The following is a 24,109-nucleotide window of genomic DNA, read 5'->3' on the forward strand; positions in this document are numbered from 1 at the left end:
TTGAGCATTAAATTCATATCTCCTCTCTGCCAATAGTTTCACACTATAATGTTTATTTCGTTTTGGAAGGAGGAAGATTTATCGTCACATTTGAATGGCATTTTGGTTTGCGCTATAATAAATTGAAGGAACAGAAATGATGAATGTTCAGAGAGCTAGTAGGAATGACAAGTCTTGACAATACCCATAATCATACAAGAGAAGTCTACAACAAATCTCCTGTAGCAAGAACATTATGCGGCATGCCACACCCACTCCCACATTTCACATATAGTAGTGATGGTCAGCTTCGTAACGAAGGCCAGTGAGGAAAAGTACACACCTTTACAGTTACACTGGGGACAATGGTAGCTCTTTCTTTTCCAAATGTTTTGCTTCCGCATGTAGAAGCTACAGCTTGTGTCATAGACATCCCTCACATAATTACAAGAGGCCACTGTTAACAGGGAAATGCTAATCAGGAAAAATATTTAGTTCTGAACAGTTGCACTTTCACTTGGTAATGTGAAAGTTTATTTAAAATTCAATCAAACATTTCTGAGGACAGCAGAAACACTTATCCAAATTAAGTTGAATTACAATACATAGGCTTGCCAAAATAATTGGTATGTTTTATGAGAGAACACATTCTTCTGGAGAGGAAGTCCAATTTATGAAGCGGATTTTTGTTCAGGGATAGTTGAGGGACCAAGGCAGGTGAAATGGAGTTAAGATACAAATCAACCATGATCTAATTGAATGACAGAACAGGTTCTTGGGGATGGATGGTCGACTCCTGCCAGGATAACAAGGGAGTCTGCTCATCATTTACTTCTTGGAATGGCTCACTGGATATTCACTGGAAAATCTGAAACTAGCCCACTGCAGAATTTCGTAATTATACAGAAAGCAGTGATCTGTCACTATTTTTTGGTGCCTTATGTGTTTGTGCGATCCTCAGAAGTAAGTGATCAGCAGAACACCCAGTAACCTTCAGGTTGTTGCTGCGCCTCCTCACCAGACCAGGTCACTGTACTATGCAGTAACACCAACAACAAGCAGCAGTACGTCATACACATCTGCCTGAGCACCAAACGACATTCAGCCTCACTGACCACAAAAATACCCACCCACCACCACAGTGCAGAGAAATGAAAGGGTAAATCCTACAAGATTTTTCAAAAGCACTTGGAAATGCCATGCCAGTATCAAATGCCACATGCCAGCTTGTTTGTTTAATTTTGAAAAACAACCTCAAGGATTTTGCCTCTCCTATAGTTATGTGCTGAATAGATGCTATGAAATATCCATTTTAAATGTCAAGCTTTGGTAAAAGAGGCTTGAAGTTGTTAGCATTTAAAAAATTTTATAAGGAGGTAATTAAAACAAAAACAACCTGCGTCTTCAATCTTGAGAAATACCCCAAGGTGCTTCAGAGAGGCTTAATCTAAAGAGTTAAATGGACGCGAAACAGACGGGGAAGATATTAGGTGGGGCAACCAAAGGTTTGTCTCGCCAGTGGAGTTTGAGGTAGGTCTTTTGAAAGGGAGAGAGAGAGGTAGAGGTAAGGTGCTTCGGCAAGGAATTCCAGCAGAGCATAGTTGCTGAAGGTGGAGCCACCAATAGGAAATTGACGCAGAAGAGGAGCAGTTTGGGGAGGAGGCTTGTGAGGTTGGAGGCAAGATGGGCGACCAGCCAGAAGATTGTTGGAAAAGTTGAGACTAAAGATAAAAGGCTTAAAAAACAATGGCGATAGATACCATAGTGTAACAAAATCATAATTGTTAATTTATGAATAGGTTTACAATTCAGTGACATACGGCAGAAGGAAAATCTCTCTCTCTCTTCCACATGCGTCTTCCTAATTATTTTGACTTATGAGTTTGCAAAGTGACCATGGATGCTCCCAAAATTTGCATGAAGGCCCACTTACACTGCATATAGTACCATAGGTCAGTTAAGCTTATGGTATCCTAGGTTTTATTAATAGGGGCATTAAGTACGAGTGTAAGGAGGTCATGTTGAACAAGACACTATTTAGGATTCTTTTATATACTGCATCCAGTTCTGGGTGCCATACTTGAGGAAGGATGCAAAGACTTTGGAGAGAGTACAGAGAAGATTCACAATAATGATTCCAGGGATAAACAACTGTAGCTACGGGGATAGATCGGAGAGGTTGGGTCTGTTTCCCTTGGAGAAAAGACTGAGAGGAGTCTTGAGAGAGGTATTAAAGGTCCTGAGGGATGTGGACACTGTAAATGGTGAGAAACTGTTTCCACTCAAGAGAACATCGGGAGTTAGAGGGCACAGATTCAAAATAATGGACAAAAGGAGAAGAAGTGTTTTTAGGGGGAAATCCTTCACCCGGAGGGTGGCTAGAGGCTGGAAAGAACTTCCTGAGAGGGGTTTAAAAGGGAATTTGTTTGCTATCTGAAAAGAAATAATATGCAACGTTACAGGGATAAGGCAGGGGAGTGGGATTCTGTAGAATGCTTTTTCAAGAGCCAGTGAAAACTCGATGGGCTGAATGGCCTATTCCTGCACTGCAAGGGTTTTGTGATTTAAACTGTTTTCTCAGTGTCATGTATGGATACAGATAGCAAATTTACAATGCCCACTACTGCACTAAGTAACCCTGCCAGTCAAACTTCAGGTAAATGGCCACGGACTGTTATATTAACAAGAAATGACCATTAAAAACTGGTTGGCTAATATTTGGAATGACAATTTCAGTGCAGTGGCAGCCAGGCATCATGATTTTCTGTTGCCTGAAGGCCATTTTCTGTTTTTTTTGACGTGTGTTGGAAGAAAGGGTGTAAGGAAACAGTGATAAGAGGTTAAACATGCCTATAAAACTGCATCAACTGCCAATCAGGCATGCAAACTGCCACAAGGAGCTGATTTTAGATTTGTTTGGAGGGGAAAATAGTACGGGGCCATTTTTGATCGGAGAATTTATAGGAGATCGACTGCTACAAAGTGAGAGTTGGGAAAAATGACTCATGTCTGCTTTCGATGTCCAGCACATCTTCTCAGACAGCAGGAGACATGATGTCATCCTTTTGAAGACAAACTAAGAGGACTGTGCCAATCTGCAGTATTGCTACCAGCACTTAAACACTAGGACCTAGATGGAAAAGGGCTGTTTCTACCAAATGCCTTTACTGCATTATTATGTACAGGAGTTTGAAATACTTTCACAACCATACACAGGAAAGCCTGTCTGCAGATGCCACCTTTGGCCTCAATTCATGTCACAAAATAGTGGATTCTGTGAAAAAAATTAAGGGTCCTGGCTACCAGATTAGGTGGAGGTTAAACGTCGACAGCACTATTCAAAGTTAAACTGGAAACCAGTTCCCAGACAAACATTCCCACCTCAACTGATGCTACCAAAAAAAGGTTAATTGGCCATTCATGTGGAATGTTAGTGAACAGAGTGACAGCCATGTTTGACTATGTAACAGTCACTGTGGGATGGGGATAGGAGAGAGAATATGATAGTCCACAACTTGTGCTATTCATGGTCACCAACTCTTTGGCTTGCTTGATTAATAGCTCCATCCCAGTGTTAACTAGCACATAATTATTTGGTCAGTCGGCAGGCTGCCTTGAAGTACATACTGGCATGGCTGTCCCAATGCTGGTGATTTAAAGCTGAAATATGAATTCAGTTAATACCTGGTTCACATTCATTTCTGTCAGTAATTTGTTGGCAAGATCTTTCTCACTCTTGTCTGCTGCTTTAGAACTTACAAATAGCTGTTAAATGAACACAACACAAGCATGAAAGGTGCGCAACAAATAGAGTTAATACAATCGGGGCATGGTTATTGAAAGGAAAACTTTGGTTAAGCCAGCTTAAAGCAGTTGCTATTAGTTTACTGAACTAAACTTAGCCAACTCGAATATAGACATTCAGCAATGAAAAAGTCAAACCATTTTATCTTTTCCCTTAATTTTTTCTTCCGATCTTGACACTAAAACATGATCCTGTCATTGCTGATTGAAAATAAACTGTGTGACTGGGACTGTAGGCTAAATTCAGAAATTCACATACTACACAGCAGCAACATTCTTGGGCCAACACCCAGCAATGTGCAATGAGTTACCAAAGGATTACATTGTCTAGTGCAATGTGCCCATTTTCCAGACAATTCAGGCCCGATAGCTATTTCCAGAATATGCCCCAGAAAGACAGCATGCTTTGCCTTCTCTGCCTATTGTGGGTTCTTTGTTTTAAAAAAATTCTTAAATAGCAAAGTAACTTCAGCTTGTAATGAGACTCAGCTAACAAAATCTCTAGTATGAACAACAGAGTATCGGGGGCAAAAGCAAATTACTGCAGATGCTGGAATCTGAAACAAAAACAGGAAATACTGGACAATCTCAGCAGGTCTGACAGCATCTGTGGAGAGAGAAGGGAGCTAACGTTTCAAGTCTGGATGACTCTTTGTCAAAGCTAGAGAGAACTGGAAATAGGGTCAGATGTATACTGTTGTGGGAGCGGTGTGGAGCAGTAGGGCTGGAAACAGCGCTAAGTAGCGATTGACAAAGATGTCGTGGACAGAAATATAAAGCAAATGTAAATGGTGGTGATCAAGGGTGCTGATAGTGGCAAATTAAGAGAACAGAATGTGTTAATAGCAGAACAAAGGTAAGCAGTGTGCCAAAGGACAACCTGGGACAGGGAACAGTTGGCTCTAGTGGGTTGGGGTGGGGAGGGTGGACAATGGTGAGGGAAAAACGGACTGATGGAAGAAATGAAAATGAATTGATAGAAATAACATGCGGCGAAGGTGGAGGAGAGAGCTCACAGTCTGAAGTTGTTGAACTCAATGTTAAGTCCGGAAGGCTGTAAAGTGCTTAATCGGAAGTTGAGGTGCTGTTCCTCCAGTTTGCACTTGCCTTCACTGGAACACTGCAGCTGGCCAAGGATGGACATGTGGACTGGTGAGCAGGACGGTGAGTTAAAATGGCAAGCAACAGGAAGGTCTGGGTTCTGCTTGTGGATGGACCAAAGGTGTTCTGCAAAGCAGTCACCCAGTCTTTGTTTAGTTTTTCCAATATAGAGTAGACCGCATTGGGAGCAGCGATTGCAATAGACCAGATTGAAGGAGGTACACGTGAAGCGCTCTCACCTGAAGAGTGTGTTTAGGCCCTTGGATGATGAGCAGGGAGAGGTAAAGCGGCAGGTATTACACTTTCTGTGATTGCATGGGAAGATGCCGGGGAAGAGGGGAGGTGTTGGAGGTGATGGAAGAGTGAACAAGGGTATCCTGGAGGATACGGTCCTTGCGGGAGTGAGGGGAAGATGTATTGGGGTGTGCAGGATGGTGAAGCACTGGTGACTAAAAACAAGATAATTGATCAAGAACACCACTCCTAATTGTGTAAAGTACACACACACACAAAGTAGAAGAGAGTTGGTTGAACAGGCTGCTGACATTCACATTTAGCTCAGTTGGCTGGACAGCTGGTTCGCAATGCAGAATGAGGCCATCAGCACAGGTTCAATTCTCATACCGGATGAGGTTATTCATGAAGGCCTCGCCTTCTCAACCATGCCCCTCGCCTGAGGTATGGTGATCCTCAGGTTAAATCACCACCAGTCAGCTTTACTTTGTAGAATCCCTACACAGTGCAGAAGGAGGTTATTCGGCGTATTGTGTTGAAGAATATATATGTAATATATTTAGGGCAGCACGGTAGCATGGTGGTTAGCACAATTGTTTCACAGCTCCAGGGTCACAGGTTCGATTCCGGCTTGGATCACTGTCTGTGGGGAGTTTGCACGTTCTCCCCGTGTGCGCGTGGGTTTCCTCCGGGTGCTCCGGTTTCCTCCCACAGTCCAAAGATGTGCAGGTTAGGTGGATTGGCCATGATAAATTGCCCTTAGTGTCCAAAATTACCCTTAGTGTTGGGTGGGGTTACTGGGTTATGGGGATGGGGTGGAGGTGTTGACCTTGGGTAGGCTGCTCTTTCCAAGAGCCGGTGCAGACTCGACGGGCCGAATGGCCTCCTTCTGCACTGTAAATTCTATGATATAAGTAATGTCTATGTTATAAATGAGGATGAAGAATGGAAGCCTGTATAAGGTATTAAAGGTCACTAGAGATCAAAAATTAGCATTCCAACTTCACCCAATGGGAAAAGAGGAAGAAGTTATATATAGCTCACTGATGGGTGGTAGCATGTGTGTGAAAAGCAACAACTTCCCACACAGGTCTTGGCTGGGAAGGTAGGTAAACAGAGAAGCTTTTCCGCAGAAAATTGATAGGAGAAAAAATGGAACAGATGATGCAGCCGGACTGGTTTTTCAAGTGAAGAGTTAATTAACAGAGTTCGGGAACAGGTCATTCCCTCCAGGGAACTGTATGTAACATTAAGAAAAAGAACAAAGAACAAAGAAATGTACAGCACAGGAACAGGCCCTTCGGCCCTCCAAGCCCGTGCCGACCATACTGCCCGACTAAACTACAATCTTCTACACTTCCTGGGTCCGTATCCTTCTATTCCCATCCTATTCATATATTTGTCAAGATGCCCCTTAAATGACCCTATCGTCCCTGCCTCCACTACCTCCTCCGGTAGAGAGTTCCAGGCACCCACTACCCTCTGCGTAAAAAACTTGCCTCGTACATCTACTCTAAACTTTGCCCCTCTCACCTTAAACCTATGCCCCCTAGTAATTGACCCCTCTACCCTGGGGAAAAGCCTCTGACTATCCACTCTGTCTATGCCCCTCATAATTTTGTATACCTCTATCAAGTCGCCCCTCAACCTCCTTCGTTCCAGTGAGAACAAACCGAGTTTATTCAATCGCTCCTCATAGCTTATGCCCTCCATACCAGGCAACATTCTGGTAAATCTCTTCTGCACCCTCTCTAAAGCCTCCACATCCTTCTGGTAGTGTGGCGACCAGAATTGAACACTATACTCCAAGTGTGGCCTAACTAAGGTTCTATACAGCTGCAACATGACTTGCCAATTCTTATACTCAATGCCCCGGCCAATGAAGGCAAGCATGCCGTATGCCTTCTTGACTACCTTCTCCACCTGTGTAGCCCCTTTCAGTGATCTGTGGACCTGTACTCCTAGATCTCTTTGACTTTCAATACTCTTGAGGGTTCTACCATTCACTGTATATTCCCTACCTGCATTAGCCCTTCCAAAATGCATTACCTCACATTTGTCCAGGTTAAACTCCATCTGCCATCTCTCCGCCCAAGTCTCCAGACAATCTAAATCCTGCTGTATCCTCAGACAGTCCTCATCGCTATCCGCAATTCCACCAACCTTTGTGTCGTCTGCAAACTTACTAATCAGACCAGTTACATTTTCCTCCAAATCATTTATATATACTACAAAGAGCAAAGGTCCCAGCACTGATCCCTGTGGAACACCACTGGTCACAGCCCTCCAATTAGAAAAGCATCCCTCCATTGCTACCCTCTGCCTTCTATGGCCTAGCCAGTTCTGTATCCACCTTGCCAGTTCACCCCTGATCCCGTGTGACTTCACCTTTTGTACTAGTCTACCATGAGGGACCTTGTCAAAGGCCTTACTGAAGTCCATATAGACAACATCTACTGCCCTACCTGCATCAATCATCTTAGTGACCTCCTCGAAAAACTCTATCAAGTTAGTGAGACACGACCTCCCCTTCACAAAACCGTGCTGCCTCTCACTAATACGTCCATTTGCTTCCAAATGGGAGTAGATCCTGTCTCGAAGAATTCTCTCCAGTAATTTCCCTACCACTGAAGTAAGGCTCACCGGCCTGTAGTTTCCGGGATTATCCCTGCCACCCTTCTTAAACAGAGGAACAACATTGGCTATTCTCCAGTCCTCCGGGACATCCCCTGAAGACAGCGAGGATCCAAAGATTTCTGTCAAGGCCTCAGCAATTTCCTCTCCAGCCTCCTTCAGTATTCTGGGGTAGATCCCATCCGGCCCTGGGGACTTATCTACCTTAATATTTTTTAAGACATGGTGTGGGAGGTAAATGAAGAGGCTCGGGAAGCCAGAAAAATAGCAAAAATAGTTATGTCACTGCTTCTTAAAGGACCATTTTGTCAGGGTACTTTGGACTGATATAACTGCTCAGTCTTGCTAAAGAACATGGTTGTAATCATATACAGGCAAAGTACAAAGAGGCAGTCTTTCCCCTTTGATATCATTTATAGTTTGCCATTGGTTCATTTGCATTGGTGCACCCCAAGGTATGACTCTCCCTCTCATCTGGTTGGCCAGAATAATACTAATGGTCCATACAACCTAGAGTTATAAAGCAAGGCACTTTTCAGTAACTCTTCAAGGTCCTAAGTGTCAAAACTTACAAAACTGTAGTAACAAGATCGTGTGATTGAAACAAAATGCTCACCTAGACCGTTGATTGGTCAGCATGAACCAGAAAAACAGGTATAATTCAACTACCGTGAGAGAGGACATTAGCCCAATTACCAAGTGACTTGGCCTTGAACACTTCATGCATTAAAGTTGCTCGTTAGCTACTGTGACATTACTTTGAAATGCATTCCACTGCACATCAGCTCCTATTTATACCACCACATGTGGGAGATTGCAACAGCAGCCCCTGTGCTGTTAACTCCCACAGTCCAAAGATGCGAAGGTTACGTGGATTGGCCATGCTAAATTGCCTCTTAGTGTCCAAAGATTAGGTGGGGTTATGGGGTTGCAGGGGAGTGGTCCTACTTAGGATGCTCAGAGGGTTGGTCAGACCCAATGGGCCAAATGGCCTCCCTCTGCACTGTAGGGTTTATAGGATTCTACACGGGAAGTACAGCGACTGGGCAGCTTATCACCCATGCCAATTTCCAAGATTGCATGGCAATCCATCATAACACAGCTCTGAAGCTGCAGCCCTGTAAAATAATTCAAGTCCAAATGATGGTAAACAGAAATACAAAACATCTTATGCCTGTCGTTCTTTCACATTGTTAAGGAACCACAATAGCTTGTGCCCTTAGTGAGATTCTTCACTTTCAATATCATAGCAATAATTGCAAGCTTTAGAAACTGGCGGCATGGTAGTACAGTGGTTAGCACTGTTGTTTCACAGCACCAGGATCGATCCCCGGCTTGGGTCACTGTCTGTGCGGAGTCTGCACCTTCTCCCCGTGTCTGCGTGGGTTTCCTCCAGGTTCTCCGGTTTCCTCCCACAAGTCCCGAAAGACATGCTGTTAGGTAATTTGGAAATTCTGAATTCTCCCTCAGTGTACTCAAACAGGCGCCGAAATGTTGCGACTAGGGGCTTTTCACAGTAACTTCATTGCAGTGTTAATGTAAGCCTACTTGTAACAATAAAAGATTTTTTAAAATATATTTATTTTTAAACTTGCACTTGGTTATATGTTAAAAAGACTAGGATTCCATGCCACAGTGTTAATGAAGCTTTCCTTGCAGGTTAATATTTGTTTTGCGCTCGTGTGCACAAAGTCATTTTTGGAAATCCAACACATACAATCTTTCGGTTAGGTCATGGTTTGTAATTCCGCAGATTGTTTCTTTGCTATACTGTCCCAGAAGAGCATGTTACTGTTATTTCTCCTCATGACATCTGTTGGTTATATCAAGTCAGAAAACAGTAAACATCACTTCCCTCCCAGGACTAAACTATCACTCCTCCTGTTTCAGTCTTCTAGAAAGGAAGGGGGCAAAACAGAACAGAGAAGGATAACATAGAACATAACAGCGCAGTACAGGCCCTTCGGCCCTCAATGTTGCGCCGACCTGTGAAACCACTCTAAAGCCCATCTACACTATTCCCTTATCGTCCATATGTCTATCCAATGACCATTTGAATACCCTTAGTGTTGGCGAGTCCACTACTGTTGCAGGCAGGGCATTCCACACCCTTACTACTCTCTGAGTAAAGAACCTACCTCTGACATCTGTCTTATATCTATCACCCCTCAATTTAAAGCTATGTCCCCTTGTGCTAGACATCGCCATCCGAGGAAAAAGGCTCTCACTGTCCACCCTATCCAATCCTCTGATCATCTTGTATGCCTCAATTAAGTCACCTCTTAACCTTCTTCTCTCTAATGAAAACAGCCTCAAGTCCCTCAGCCTTTCCTCATAAGATCTTCCCTCCATACCAGGCAACATTCTGGTAAATCTCCTCTGCACCCTTTCCAATGCTTCCACATAAAGAGACAAATAGTAGGGGCAGGAAAAGAGAGACCAGGATAGAGGGGATGGAGAAGAATAACAGACATGAAGTGAAGCAAAGGAAAGGGATGAACTGAGAGAGAGAGAAAGAGAGAGAGAAAGAGAGAGAGAGAAAGAGAGAGAGAGGACGTGAGAGAGAGAGAGAGAGAGAGAGAGACTGAGAGGAGGGAAGACTGCAAAGAAGACTGGGGGAAAAGAAAGAGGAGCTCGGAGGAAAACGCTGTTCAACTTTACTTATTTACATGCTGGGACCATCAAATAAAGCAAAATAATTGTCTCCTGTCAAAGTGCCATAATGCTCCATTAGAACTTTCCATGGTGGAATACAGACTGCAACATCACTGTGATTTTAAAACATTAATTTACAATTTCATAAATAAACCACAAGGTAAAAAGCTTTGTTAAAACTCTTGCACCCACAGCACTGCTATGGATAGGGCATTGTATTCATACACAATATGTATAATATGTTTGGGGCAACACGGTAGGATAGTGGTTAGCACAGTTGCTCACAGCGCCAGGGTCCCAGGTTCAATTCCCGGCTTGGGTCACTGTCTGTGTGGAGTCTGCACGTTCTCCCAGTGTCTGCGTGGGTTCCCTCCGGGTGCTCCGGTTTCCTCCCACAGTCCAAAGATGTGCAGGTTAGGTGGATTGGCCATGATAAATTGCCCCTTAGGTTAGGTGGTTACTGGTTTACGGGGATAGGGTGGAGAAGTGGGCTTAAGTGGAATGCTCTTTCCAAGAACCGGTGCAGATTCGATGGGCCGAATGGCCACCTTCTGCACTGTAAATTCAATGAAATAACCAAGCAGTACCGACGGCATAAAATATACATCCTTGATGTATGGTGCTGACTCTTCATTATTCTTAAAACGCTTGTACAATGCGCTACGGCAGCTGTAAAAGTGCATTGGTTTATTTTAAACAGCACATAAAGCATGCGGTTTCAGGACTAGAATCCAAGATGGTCAATCTATTTAACCGTCATTCTTACTGATGCTCTGTGATATGGAGTGGGGGCTTTATCACATTGAAGTGTAGCCCTCTGATCACAGGTGTGTCAATGCACCACAACAAAAAACAGGGAATACTAACCTTGTACTACAATTTCATACTGATCATTTGAAAGCTGCAGATCCCCATTCCAAGGTCTAAAGAGGCTGCTGTAAAGGAGCTATTTTACTATTCAAAGCATAGCAGGAAGAAGTTTTAAATACTGAATGACAGCCCCATCGTCATGTAACCTTTGCTGAAATTATTTTCTCCAAAATAGCCTCCTGCACAACACCGGCAGAATCAGCCTATTCGGTATAGATCAACTCTCCCGTTGTTAAAACTGCACTTGCAATTTAATTCTATGGCACTCAAAAAAATGTAAGTACAAAAGACGAGCCTGTTCAACAGTCTACCTGTGATGCTTGCACAATCAACCAACTGAGCAGACTGAAGAGCAGTCTGACCAGCCTCAAGGTGTGTCGCTAGTTCACTTCCAGGCTTTAAAAATGATTGTTTTATTTTGATCAAGCCATACAGGAGCTCAGTCTCTTAAAAGAGCTGAGTGTACGGGGGAGGGGCGGGGGAGGAGGAAAAACAAAGAAGGACACACACAGGGGAAAGAAGCAGAGAGGGAATGAGAGAGAAGGGAACCCAAGGGAATCACAGAACGAAACATGGGGAAAACATGTTGTTTTCCCATTGGCAACAACTAAAATCCGCAACAGAAAGAAGCGGAATGCAGTATGTGACACGCAGGACAAAAGTCAGCACTAAGAGTGAAACTAAACTACCAATGGGGGGGGGGGGAGCACATGTAAAAAAAATCTCTGTAAATAAGAAATAACAACTTTTTTTGGAAATCCTAGGTACACGAGCTGTTATTCTGTAAAAGCTGGTAAATGCCAATAAAAATATTTTTTTTTAAAAGAGCTGACTGTAAAATCTGCTGCAGCACAATTATGCCAACGTGACTATTAATGTGTTCTGAGTTTGAAAACAGCAAAGCAACTTGCAACCAATATACCAGCCATGGCTATATGCAAATTCTTGGGAAAAGTACACACTGAGTATGACACCGACACAAATTCAGAAAGGTGTAAAAGAGGTTTAAGGGATCCCCCAATGCACTTCTGCAAAGCAGGAGTACCCTGCACTTTCATCACCTCGTGTCAGGAATAGTAGAGAACAGAAACCAAGCACCCCTCCACAGTATAATAACCCAGGCACTTGATTTTTAAAATTCTGTTCATGGTTTGTGGGCGTTGCTGGCTGGGCCAGCATTTATTGCCCATCCCTACTTCCTCTTGAGAATGTGGTGGTGAGCCATCTTCATGAACTGTTGCAGTCCATGTGGTGCAAGTACAGTGCTGTTTGGGAAGGAATTCCAGGATTTTGATCCAGCGACAGTGAGGGAACAGCAATATATTTCCAAGTCAGCATGGTGCACAGCTTGGAGGGGAAGCTTCTGATTTGGAAGGTGCTGTTGATGGAACCTTGGTGAGCTGCTGCCGTGCATCACAATGCTTGGTGGTACACACTGCTGCCATTGTGTGTCAGTGGTGGAGGGAGTGACTGTTTGTGGATGGGGTGCCAATCAAGCAGGGCTGCTTTGTCCTGGATGGTGTTGAGCTTCTTGTGTGTTGTTGGAGCTGCACTCATCCAGGCAGGTGAAGAGCATTCCATTACACTCCCGACTTGTGCCTTGTAGATGGTGGCAGGCCTTTGGGAGTCAGGAGGTGAGTTATTCGCTGCAGAGTTTCCAGCCTCTAACCTGCTTGTTGCGCAAATGTTAGTGAGTTTGTTTTGGGGCAGCATTAGCAGAGGCCTCTGTGGGGCTTAGCTGCCCTTACTCACAGCTTTGCATGGTGTGTGCCGCAAGAAAACCAAGGAGAGGGAGAGTAGAACATGATGTAGCATTAAAATATAGGATGGGATGTAGATAAGCTAGCGTCTAATCAGTAATTTGTTTACTTGCATCAGAAGAAAATGGTTAAGTTGAGTAGGGAAGTACCACGTTGATTTTCAGTTGTTTTGAAAGTCTACCCCATTTAATGTCCACCTTAATATTGCACTATCTTTATCCTAAAGTTGGTGAATTCAAACTGGATCTCAATGCTCAGAGGTTGCATCAGATCATTTCAGTGGTTTTGCGACAGAAATAATTTCAAGCAGAGGGCTAGTTCTCATTTTCCTTATCTATCCAATTGCAGAATTAGCCTACAAAGAGAGCAGGGAAAGGGGTAACTGCAGCATTAGTTGAATCAAGGCAAATAATCACTCTGGTCCAGTTGGGAGTCTACCTTGCTGTTCTGTACGAGTCGAGTGAGATGTTCAAAGCAGTTGCTATTCAAGAAGATTGCCTGAAGGACAGGTCTGTCAGGGCAGTTTAACATTTCTGGAATAGTGTCTGTGGGAGAAAATATAGAAATTTGTAGTTTTCTACAGAGATCATAAAGAAAAGATATGTCTAAATACCTTGCTATTCCCCTTAACAATACTGGCTCGAGACAAATTTATCCAGACAACATTTCTTAATTATAATCATCATTGGTAAGGTGCTTGGAGATGATCAGTGGTTATGTTGGGAACTATACAAGTCTTTCTTTTGAGAAGATAATTCCAAATTATTCCAATCTTCTGGTAGGTCTTCGCTCTCTGTAACCTTCCATTTATCTATCCATATCCCAACTTCACTGAGTCCCATTCAACCATCAGCCGTGCCTTCACTGACCCACAATGACTCCCATGATTCACAACCTGCCAAAGCATCAATTTTAAAATTCTCTACCTGGTTTTCAAATCCTTCCATAGCCTCGCACCCATCTCTATAACCTCCAGGGTTTCTGCGCTCCCCCAATTCTAGCCTCCTCTGCATCCCTATTTTGACTGATATATCATTGGCAACTATATCTTCAGCTTCCCACACCTTAAGCTCTGGAATTCACTCCCTAAACCCCTCCCTATCTCTCCCTCTCTACTCTTGTCCTTCAAGACACACCTCAAAACCTACCTCCTTGATTATCTTTCATGTTAAAGGTACTTTATAAATGAAGTTAGTGTAATATGTCATACAAAAGTTATGTTTCCATGCACTAGCAGCTCTCCCATTTGAAACAGGCCCTATATTATGCATACTCACTCAGCATTTGTATCTGTAGTGCAACAAAACTACTCTCCCAATTCTGAGATCTGCGGTTGACCAGCAACGCGGTGTGATCAGAGTTGAGCAGCTTGAAGTAATTCTCCAGGATTGTGCTGATCTCTACCTGCCGCTGATCAGAGCTGCTGATCAGCAGCACATGAACCACCTCCGTCAGGCACTTCAGGGTCAGTTCCAATTTATGGCTTACGTCCTCTGGGTCCTTGTCATCCAACAGCTCACAGTCGGCCAACACCCGCATCAAGACTTCCATTGTGGCCGGGGAGATTGCCTGCAGCGCATTCCGCTGAAATTACAAAGCATGTTCATTGTCTATAAATAAATCAATGAACTATACATCCGATGGTCCAACTTCATAAATTCTAACAAGAATGGTTTTCCATTCACAAATGTGACTACCTATTTTTGAAGCTGGCCATTCCATCTATACAAATGGTCAGTCAACATGGTAGGTGCAACTGGCCTGACATTCTGAGTTTGAAATTATATTCAGGTTTCATGTTAACATCGTTTCAAAAGATTGGAACCAAGATACCATACCAGCACACATTTTAATTTATAAATCTTACAACAACATCGGAGTCCTGTAAAAAAAAAACAGGACTGGAGTTGTTCTGAAGCATATCTTTCAAAATTGCAGTATCAACAAAGGTTTCAAAGTAATGATTTTACTAACAGATTACAAGGCATGATTTCGTCAGATTAAATGGATTTCTTATGGCACTCAGTGCTATACTTCTTAGAATCAGTTGGTGAAGAAGACGCTCAGAAGTCAATCATTACTTAGTTTTGGATTTATTCACAGTGAAACATTACAAATGTATAGCTCCTAACTCTACAACCACCACCAGTGTCAATAAGTCTCTCTTGATATGTGCACAGGTCAGGCACTTAAACGTAATTTATGCTATTAACACTCAAGAAGGAAAGCATTTTTCAATGCTGCTTCTGTTGTTTTATTTGCTACCCTACGAGGTGGTCATTGCAGCACAGAAGTAGGTCATTCAGCCCATCGAGTCAATGCCAGTTCTCTGTGGAGCAATCCAATCAGTCCCATTCCCTCATTAGTTTTGTTTAATCTGGTGGCTCAGGTTTTCTCCATATCCTTTAATGCCTCCCATGTTTCTTTTATTCCTTCACAGTTGTCCATCACCAATTGGAAGAGAAAAATTAATTGCATTGATATAGAGCCTTTCACCACCTCAGAACATCCAAAATTATTTTACAACGGAACTTCACAGCAAGTTATCACCACAGCAGCCATGTGATAATGACCAGATAATCCTAGTTTTGTGTCATGAGAATGTCACTTTAAGAAATGGTAGTCTGCTAGAGTTACTGCAGTGATGTCAGAGTGTGGGTGGAGCTGAGCTCTGGCTCTGCTTTATAGTTTCACTTGAGAAAAGCTTGGGTGTGTCTGTGTTTTTTTGGTTTTGTTTCAGTGTTGCAGCTGCAGTCAGCCAGAGAAGGTGTAATGTTGTTTTCTCTGCCATGTAAAGACTATCTCTTGATCATTTGGTGAATTCAGAGTGATAACTGTTCTCAGTAGTGAATTTAAACCTGCTGTGCTTCTGTTAAAAGTTTTTTTAAAAAGCCTTATGGATGTTAAAAGTAAAATAAGGATTACTCAGTGTTGTATTCTTTGGGGGTTGTATTTGAATTGATGGTTGCTAAGATGTTCACTGTATGTTTCAAAAAGGTTAACTTGAGTTCAGAGAATAAACATTGTTTTGCTTTAAAAAATACTTTTTGATTTCTGCTGTACCACACCTGTAGAGTGGGCCATGTGCTCCCCATACAACTATCTGGTAAAAGTTGTGGGTCAGGTGAACTCCATAATACACTCTGGGGTTCTCTAAACCCTGGCCCATAACATTTGTGATGTCAATTGAGGGGTAAATACTGGCCAGGACAGCGGGGATAAAGTCCCTGTCTATTTTTAAAATATTGCCATGGAATCTTTTGCCTCCAACTGAGAGGGCAGATAGAACCTTGGTTTAACATATCTGAAAAATGACATCGTCGACAGTGCAGATCACCCTCAACACTACACTGGAGCCCCAAGCTTAATTTTTGTGCTCATGTCCTGGAGTGGGATTTAAACCCACAACATTTTCACTCAAAGGCAGCAATGCTACCAGCAACTGACGCAATTGCTCTTAAAGTGATAGTGAGCTGCCTTCTTGAACCATTGCAGTCCATGTCATGAAGGTACTCCCACAGTGCTGTTAGATAGGGATGATGTGGAGATGCCGGCATTGGACTGGGGTGTGCACAGTAAGAGGTCTTACAACACCAGGTGGAAGTCCAACAGGTTTGTTTCAAATCACTAGCTTTCGGAGCACTGCTCCTTCCTCAGGTGAATGAAGAGGTATGTTCCAGAAACATATATATATATATATATATATATATATAGACAAAGTCAAAGATGCAAGACAATGCTGTTTTGTTACCCATGTGGTAGGTAACATGTGCTACTCAGTCCTTGGTTAGTGATGTTTCCAGCTGCCCTAGAGGTCCAATGAGTCCCATAGTTAGTCGTCGAGGATCCATTTGCTGCAAAGTCTTCCATAGTCGAATGTCCAGTCTTCTCTTTTTCTTCTCTTTTTGTCTAACCTAATCTAACTAGTTCTGTTAAAGCCACTCGACTGGTACCATGTTTTGTTACCTGTCTGGTAGGTAACATGTGCTACTCAATCCTTGGTTCGTGATGAGGTATTCTGAATTCCGATGAAGAAGATTTGAACTCTTCCAGTAGTAACAAAAGGTTTATTGAGTAACTACAACAGTATTTACATGAGTTCTCTACTTTAACTTTTATACTAGTGATAAGGTTAACAAGATCCAACTATGGTAACTATACGTAACTCCACTGGCCATCTAAACTAGTCAGCTGTTGCTTTGTTCACAGTGCACCCGAGAGAGAGAGCCCCAATGTGGCTGCCTTTTATACCCCTGTTGGTCCTGCCCTCTGGTGATCATGTGGCGCTACTGATGACACATTAACCCCTTGTGTACATGCACACAGAGATCACTACAAATGCTTTGAATGAGAGCAGTTGCAGGTAATTAAGTCTTTACAGATCCAGAGATAGGGGTAACCCCAGGCTTCACCTTCATCCAACATTTTACATGTTCACGGCCATTTTAATGGCTGCTTGCAGCTGGCATTATTAAAAGCCGGCTGCTGCGTGGGGATTTGCACGATCGGGAGCGCCGCGAAGGACGACTCCGCGACCCTCCCGACACCCGCCCGCGGGTCGCGCCCCCGAGTTTGAAGAGCACGGACTTAGGTTATTTTTGTTTAGCAATTTCTGCAAGACGTGCCAGATCATCGACATGGGTACCACCATTACACGTGAGAACACCACCCACCATGTACGCGGTACACACGCGTGCGGCTCGGCCAACATTGTCTACCTCACATTGGAGGAGCGTGTACGAGGGCCAAAGGGACCGAAAACCATTTCCTCCATTTTTATCAGCAGCAAACAAAGTAAGACAAAATGGTGGGTCGCTCAGGACGGCCGGCGTGGGTCACGAAGGTTGGTAAAAATGGGTCCCCGGAAAAAAAGTTTGAAGAACACTGACCTAACTCCCCCTACCTCCCTTACTCCCAACCCCCCCCCCACTTATTGAATCTGCTAACAGTTTAGTTTTCCCTAAAGAAATCGATAAACGGCTGCCACCTTCAAATGAACCCCAACATTGATCTTCTCAGGGCAAACTGAATTTTCTCAAGCCTGAGAAACCCAGCCATGTCGCTAACCCATACCCCTGATTTTAAGGGCTTTGAGTCCCTCCACACTAGTAAGATCCGTCTCCGGGCTACCAAGGAGGCGAAGGCCAAAACGCAGCCTCTCTCGCTCCCTGGACTCCCGGGTCTTCCAACACTGCAAAAATCGCCACCTCTGGACTCGGCGCCACCCTTGATTTTAGTACAGTAGACATGACATCCGCAAATCCCTGCCAGAATCCAGAGCTTCAGACATTGCCAAAACATATGGACATGATTTGCGGGCCCTCCTGTATATCTCACACGCCTGTCCTCCACCCCAAAATACTTGCTCATCCAGGCCACCGTCACATGTGCCCGGTGAACCACCTTGAATTGTATCAGACTGAGCCTGGCACATGATGAGGTTGCGTTGACTCTGCTCAGAGCATCCTCCCACAGACCCGCCTCTAACTTCTTTCCCAACTCATCCTCCCATTTACGCTTTAGCTCACCTATCTGGGTTTCCTCCCACTCCATAAGTTCTTTATAGATTTCCGATACCTTCCCCTCCCCCACTCCCGTTCTAGAGACTACCTGGTCCTGTATCCCATGAGGCGGTAGAAGTGGAAATGTCAAAGCCTGCCTTCGCACAAAATCCCTCACCTGCAGATAAAATCCATTCCCTCCCGGCAATTCAAACTCCTCTTCCAGATCCTCCAAACAGGGAAAGCTTCCATCAATAAACAGATCCCCCAACCTCTCAATCCCTTCTCTCTGCCACCTACGAAACCCCCCATCCATCCTCCCCGGTACAAACCGGTGATAACCACAAATTGGAGCCACACCGACGCTCCCTCCACTCCCATATGATTCTGCCACTGCCCCCCAAACTCTCAGGGCTGCCACTACCACTGGGCTTGTGTAGTACCGGGCCGGCGAGGACAGAGGAGCCATTACCAGGGCTCCTAAAATTGTGCCCTTACATGAGGCCGCCCCCACCCGCTCCCACATTGACCCCTCCCCCAGTACCCACTTCCTAATCATGGCTTATATTTGCCGTGCAGTAGTAGTTCCTAAAGTTCGGCAGTGCCAATCCCACAAACCCCCTCGGCTCCGCTCCAGCAGCACTTTCTTTACTCGTGGGGTTTTTAGACCCCCACACAAACCCAGAGATCACCGCATTCACCCGCTTAAGTCTATCACCTTTCATCAGAAATGTGTTCCTTCGAAGAGTTCCATTGCCCGACTCAAAATAAATCTCAGTAAATACTTCACTGCGTTGTACAGAGTCACCAATATTTGTTTACAGCTATTTGATGGCGATTGTTTTTGTTAAAGTTGGCACTTTTTGAACTTGGAAGAACAATGGACAGGATTTTCCGCTCCCTGCCGTGAAGATCATGAATCCCGATCAGGCAGAGGTTCCTGCGTCAGGCCAAATATGGGTTCCGCAGTGGGTGACAGACCCATTCCCAGTCTCTGGTCCTGCTCCGCCGGTGGTAACATGCAAACAGCTCAGATGCATTCATTTGAATGTGATTAACGGGCTAAAAGCCCAAATCTCTCCTCTCCCCACCCTTCCCCCTTGACTGACCCAACAGCTGATGAACAGATTAGACAGTTTAATGAAGATGCAAGCCAGGAAGACTTCTCCTTTCCTCACATTTCTTCCCTCAGCCCTATACTTTAAAAACTGCAGGGTTTTGAAGTGTCTGAGTCTTCCTAGAAAGTCCACAATACTTGAAAAGCCTTGAAATCCCTTGAGATTCTTTGACCTGCTGAACATTCATTCAATTCACAGTGCAGTACCTTTAACTAGATTTTGATTGACAGCTTAATAGGTTAAACACAGCAGAGAGGAGGTTTGTTTATTTATCTTTCCTTTCACGCTAGAATAAATCTGAAGTACCCTCCATTGATCCTAACTTCAATGGTCATAAACGACCTTCTTCTAATTGACAGCTGCTGCCCGCTTCAACAACTTTCTGCATTATTAAAAAAGAGGAGGCACTTTGTGTTTTTGACATGGGGGAGCCGGTCTCTGGTCACTGGGATCTGGGCACCCATTCAAAATGGCGGCCCAAGACCAGTAAGTGCAGGGAAACCGGCGTGTTCACCACTATGCATGACTTTGCATAGTATTTATTTTTCTTAATTTTTTCAATTAAGGGGCAATTTAGCGTGGCCAATTCACTTCCTGCAAATCTTTCGGTTGTGGGATGAGACTCACGCAGACACGGGGAGAATGTTAATACTCCACACAGACAGTGACCCGGGGTCGGGATCGAACCCGGGACATCAGCGCCATGAGGCAGCAGTGCTAACCACTGCGCGACCGTGCGGCCTTGATTTTATATAGTTAGAGTATGAGAATACCACCTTGGCAACGTTCCTAGCAAGCACAAAAATATTCTGATTTTCCGTTGGCGAGAGCACTTAGCTTCTGAAACAGAGAATCCCGCCCTATGTCATCATTGACACTGAGCACAGATACAATATCAATTACCTGTGGACAGAGTGTGGTATGGGACACCCACCACCGGTAATAAGGAAGTAAAAGATCACTGCAATTCCAAACAAAACAGAGCAGGTCTTTGTTTTTCAATACACAAGGATGTCATGTATTATTAAATCAAACAATCTGACAGCAGCGGGTTTGCCATTGTACATTATCATGCAGCATGCCCTTACTTAAGCCCATTCAGACAAGGGCAAATGCAATGATGGATTCCAGTTTGGCGTGACCAAGATTAGTCACTCTGCTGAAGTTTTATTGAACAAAAATACTAAGGCCGAGACATTGCCCCCCATTAAAGGGGTTATATAAAAGCAAGTAGCCACGGTTGCAGTAATGCCCCGAGGTAAGCGGAGTGCTAGAATTAATTACATTATTTGTAACACAAAATCGGCAGTGGAGCCTGACTAACCCAGATTTTCTACAGTTCCACTTAGTACAAATTTCAGTTTAGAGACTATACAACTCTGCAACTCCACTGACCAGTATAAATTGGTGTTTACAATTCACATCCTACCAAACATCACAGTGGGACTAATCTCAGTGACGACTGTCAATGACGACAACAGCTTTTCCAAATTTTGGAAACAGTACCAACCTTTTCCACTAATGAAGTGGACGTAAACTGATTGACCACTAACCTCCTTATTGTTTTAATATGTTCCCCAGGTGACTTCCCTTCATGAAATCATTACCACAGCTGGACAAGCACAGACAGTACAGTTACTGTCCCTCCACGGATATCACAGATATATTTCATCTTCCAATTTCTTTGTACTGGATTTAGCTGTATCATTCCATGGCAACGTGAACTATTCCTGAGAAAGCTGACACTGTCTTAACTCCCAAAGCAAAGGAGGGACACCATTTTTATGCGTTATTCAAATCAGACAATTAGATACTATCAGCAATTCAAGCAGAATTCAATTGAACCAATGGTACATCATCAGCCATCAGAGCAACTGGAGTGAAGTGCTTACCAACAAGCCAACTCTGTACTGTTGTCATCTTTCCATTTTACTGTCGGGAAACACTCAGCCTATATTTTTTTCTGAGAGCAAAGTGCTGCTAGAAATCTGGGATAAAAGAAAATGCTGAAAATACAGGTTCTAATGATGAGCCATCAGCCAGAAGGGTTAACTCTGTTCCTCTCACCACAGATGCTGCCTGCCCTACTGAGTATTTCTAGCAATGTCAGTTTAGACCTTTGTATTTTAGTCCATCCAATCATCCATGAAAACTATTTTTAACCATACCAACGAATACAACTTCCCTTTCATTCTATTTTCAGACCTCACTTTTCATTGCATCCCTGCCCATTTAGCCATCACTCATCATCACCTAACTGAGAACTCTGCCACAGTGTTACGTACAGCAGCTGGTAGATGTTTCTTCTCTCGGATTAGATACCCTTCCCTCTGAATGATATTGTCTAACCAAAGCCGAGATAAGGAACTATGGAGGACAGGCAATTATTTTGCCATGCAGCACCGCTAGAGCTAGCTGCAGAAATATGTGCTGTGTTTTCTTTAAACTTCACCCAGTTCTAACATATTTGGGTTTGACTTCAAAGAGGAAATATTCAGCATAGGCACAAGTTTCATACAAACAGAAAAGGTTACTCAAAAAGCAAATAGATTATTCAATTTGCTCATCTTTGAGTTGCCATTCAGCCCATCGAGCCTGCACCGGCCCTACGTAAGAGCACTCTACCTAGGCCCACACCCCTCCCTATCCCTGTAACCCCACTTAACCTTTTGGACACTAAAGGACAATTTATCAGTGGCAGCACTGTACCATCGTGCCCTTGTGTCTTGCACAATTAACCTTTTTGCCATTTGATGGCTCCTGTTCTCTACCACAGCACAGACCTCTCGCCTGATCATATGTTTCCATGGCTCGCTATTCTGTCATGGAATGAAACAATGCAAGAAGCCGTTCTTTCCATAATACCTGTTCTTTGGTAGAGTTATGCAACTACCCTCATACCGCGCTCTTCCCAATACCCCTATAAACGTTTTCTCCACAATTGGTTATCCAATTCCCTTTTGAAAGTTACTACTGAATCTGCACCCACCACCCTTACATACAGTACTTTCCAGATAGCAACAGCTTGTTCTGTTAAAGTGGTGCTTCCTAATGTCACCTCTGGCTCTTTTGCCAAGCACCTTAAATCTATCTGTTGGCTACTGACCTTCCTGCCACAAGAAACAGTTTCTCCTTATTCACCCTATCAGAACCATTCATGATTCTGAACACCTCCAACTATCAAACCTCCTTTGAAGCTTCTATGATCCAGCGCGAACAACCCCAGCTTCACCGGCCTCTCAACATAACAGAAGTCCTTCACCCCAGCACCATTTTCATAAATCACTTTTGCACCCTCTCTGTGATCATGACACCCTCCCTAAAGTAGTGGTGCCCAGGACTGAACACAATACTGCAGCTAAGACATAACCAGTGTTTGATAAAAGCTTAGCATATCTTTCCTGTCTTCTTTCCCCATTCTCTGCCTCTACTAATAAAGCTAATGCATATTTTTTAACAGCCTTCGTAATTTGTCCTGCAAACTTCAAAGATTTGTGCACATAGATCTCCAGGTCTCTCTGTACTTACAACCTCTTTAAAATTATATCATTCAGTTTATACTTCCTCTCCTCATTCTCTTGATCGAAAAGAATCACTTCACAATGCTCTGTATTAAACATTGGGTCATGTGCCTGTCCATTTCACCAATGTATCTGTGCCTTCCTGAAATCCATTAATATCCTGCTCAATGTTTTACTACATTCAAGTTTCAAGCCACCTGCAAACTTTAAAATTCTGCCATGTATACCTAAATCTAGGTCATTAGTATATCAAAAAGAACTGTTGTACCAATATAGACAATTGGAACACCACTGAATACTTCTCTCCAATCTGAAAAACAACTGTTCGGCACTACTCTCCGTTTTCTGTCTCTTAGACAATTTTGTATCTACAATGACACTGATATTCTAATGTCATGGGCTTCAATTTGGCTCATGTCTAATTTATGGTTTTGTCTAAACACCTTTGAGAGTCTACATAGACAACATCAACCTCACTATTCTCATCAACCCTCTTCTTCAAAGAACTCAGCTAATACGGCCAGTCACATTTTGCCTTGAACAAATCCCTGCTGACTTTAGTTTATTAACCCATAAATTTCCAAATAACAATTAATTTTATTAGATCTGAAAGTTATATATTTAGCTTGGTTCTCTACTGCATTAGGCACCCCACATTGGTCTTCTTTTTCTGTCTCATTTCAACCTCTGTATCTTTTGTCATCAAGGGAGTTGCAGCTTCAAGTTCTGATGAAAGGCATCAATCTGAAACACAAACTGTTTCTCTCGCCACAGGTACTGTCTGGCCTGCTGAGTATTTCTAGTATTTTCTGACTTTATTTATCCGCAGTGTGATGATATGCATAAAGCAGTTCTGTACATAATGTTATGCACAAACTCTGACCACTAGGTGGCAGTGTAAACCCACCACGTGACCCTGTGACTGGGGAGTT

At 43.5% G+C, this 24,109-nt stretch overlaps 1 protein-coding gene across 2 annotated transcripts in view; it reads right to left on the reverse strand.

Moving 5' to 3' along the window:
- Positions 1-24,109, reverse strand: part of nbeal1 (neurobeachin-like 1) — a 384,125-nt gene that overhangs the window by 176,219 nt on the left and 183,797 nt on the right. The window contains exons 8-10 of one of the 2 annotated variants that reach the window (XM_072481715.1): positions 14,315-14,621; positions 13,476-13,582; positions 3,664-3,744 (exon numbers count right to left, since the gene is read on the reverse strand). In XM_072481715.1, the coding sequence (XP_072337816.1) occupies positions 3,664-3,744; positions 13,476-13,582; positions 14,315-14,621 (495 nt within the window). The remainder of the gene's footprint in view (positions 1-3,663; positions 3,745-13,475; positions 13,583-14,314; positions 14,622-24,109) is intronic. The other variant, XM_072481723.1, reaches the window with a different exon arrangement.

The sequence above is a fragment of the Scyliorhinus torazame genome, chromosome 2, assembly GCF_047496885.1.
Source record: "Scyliorhinus torazame isolate Kashiwa2021f chromosome 2, sScyTor2.1, whole genome shotgun sequence".
NCBI classification, from domain to species: Eukaryota; Metazoa; Chordata; class Chondrichthyes; order Carcharhiniformes; family Scyliorhinidae; genus Scyliorhinus; species Scyliorhinus torazame.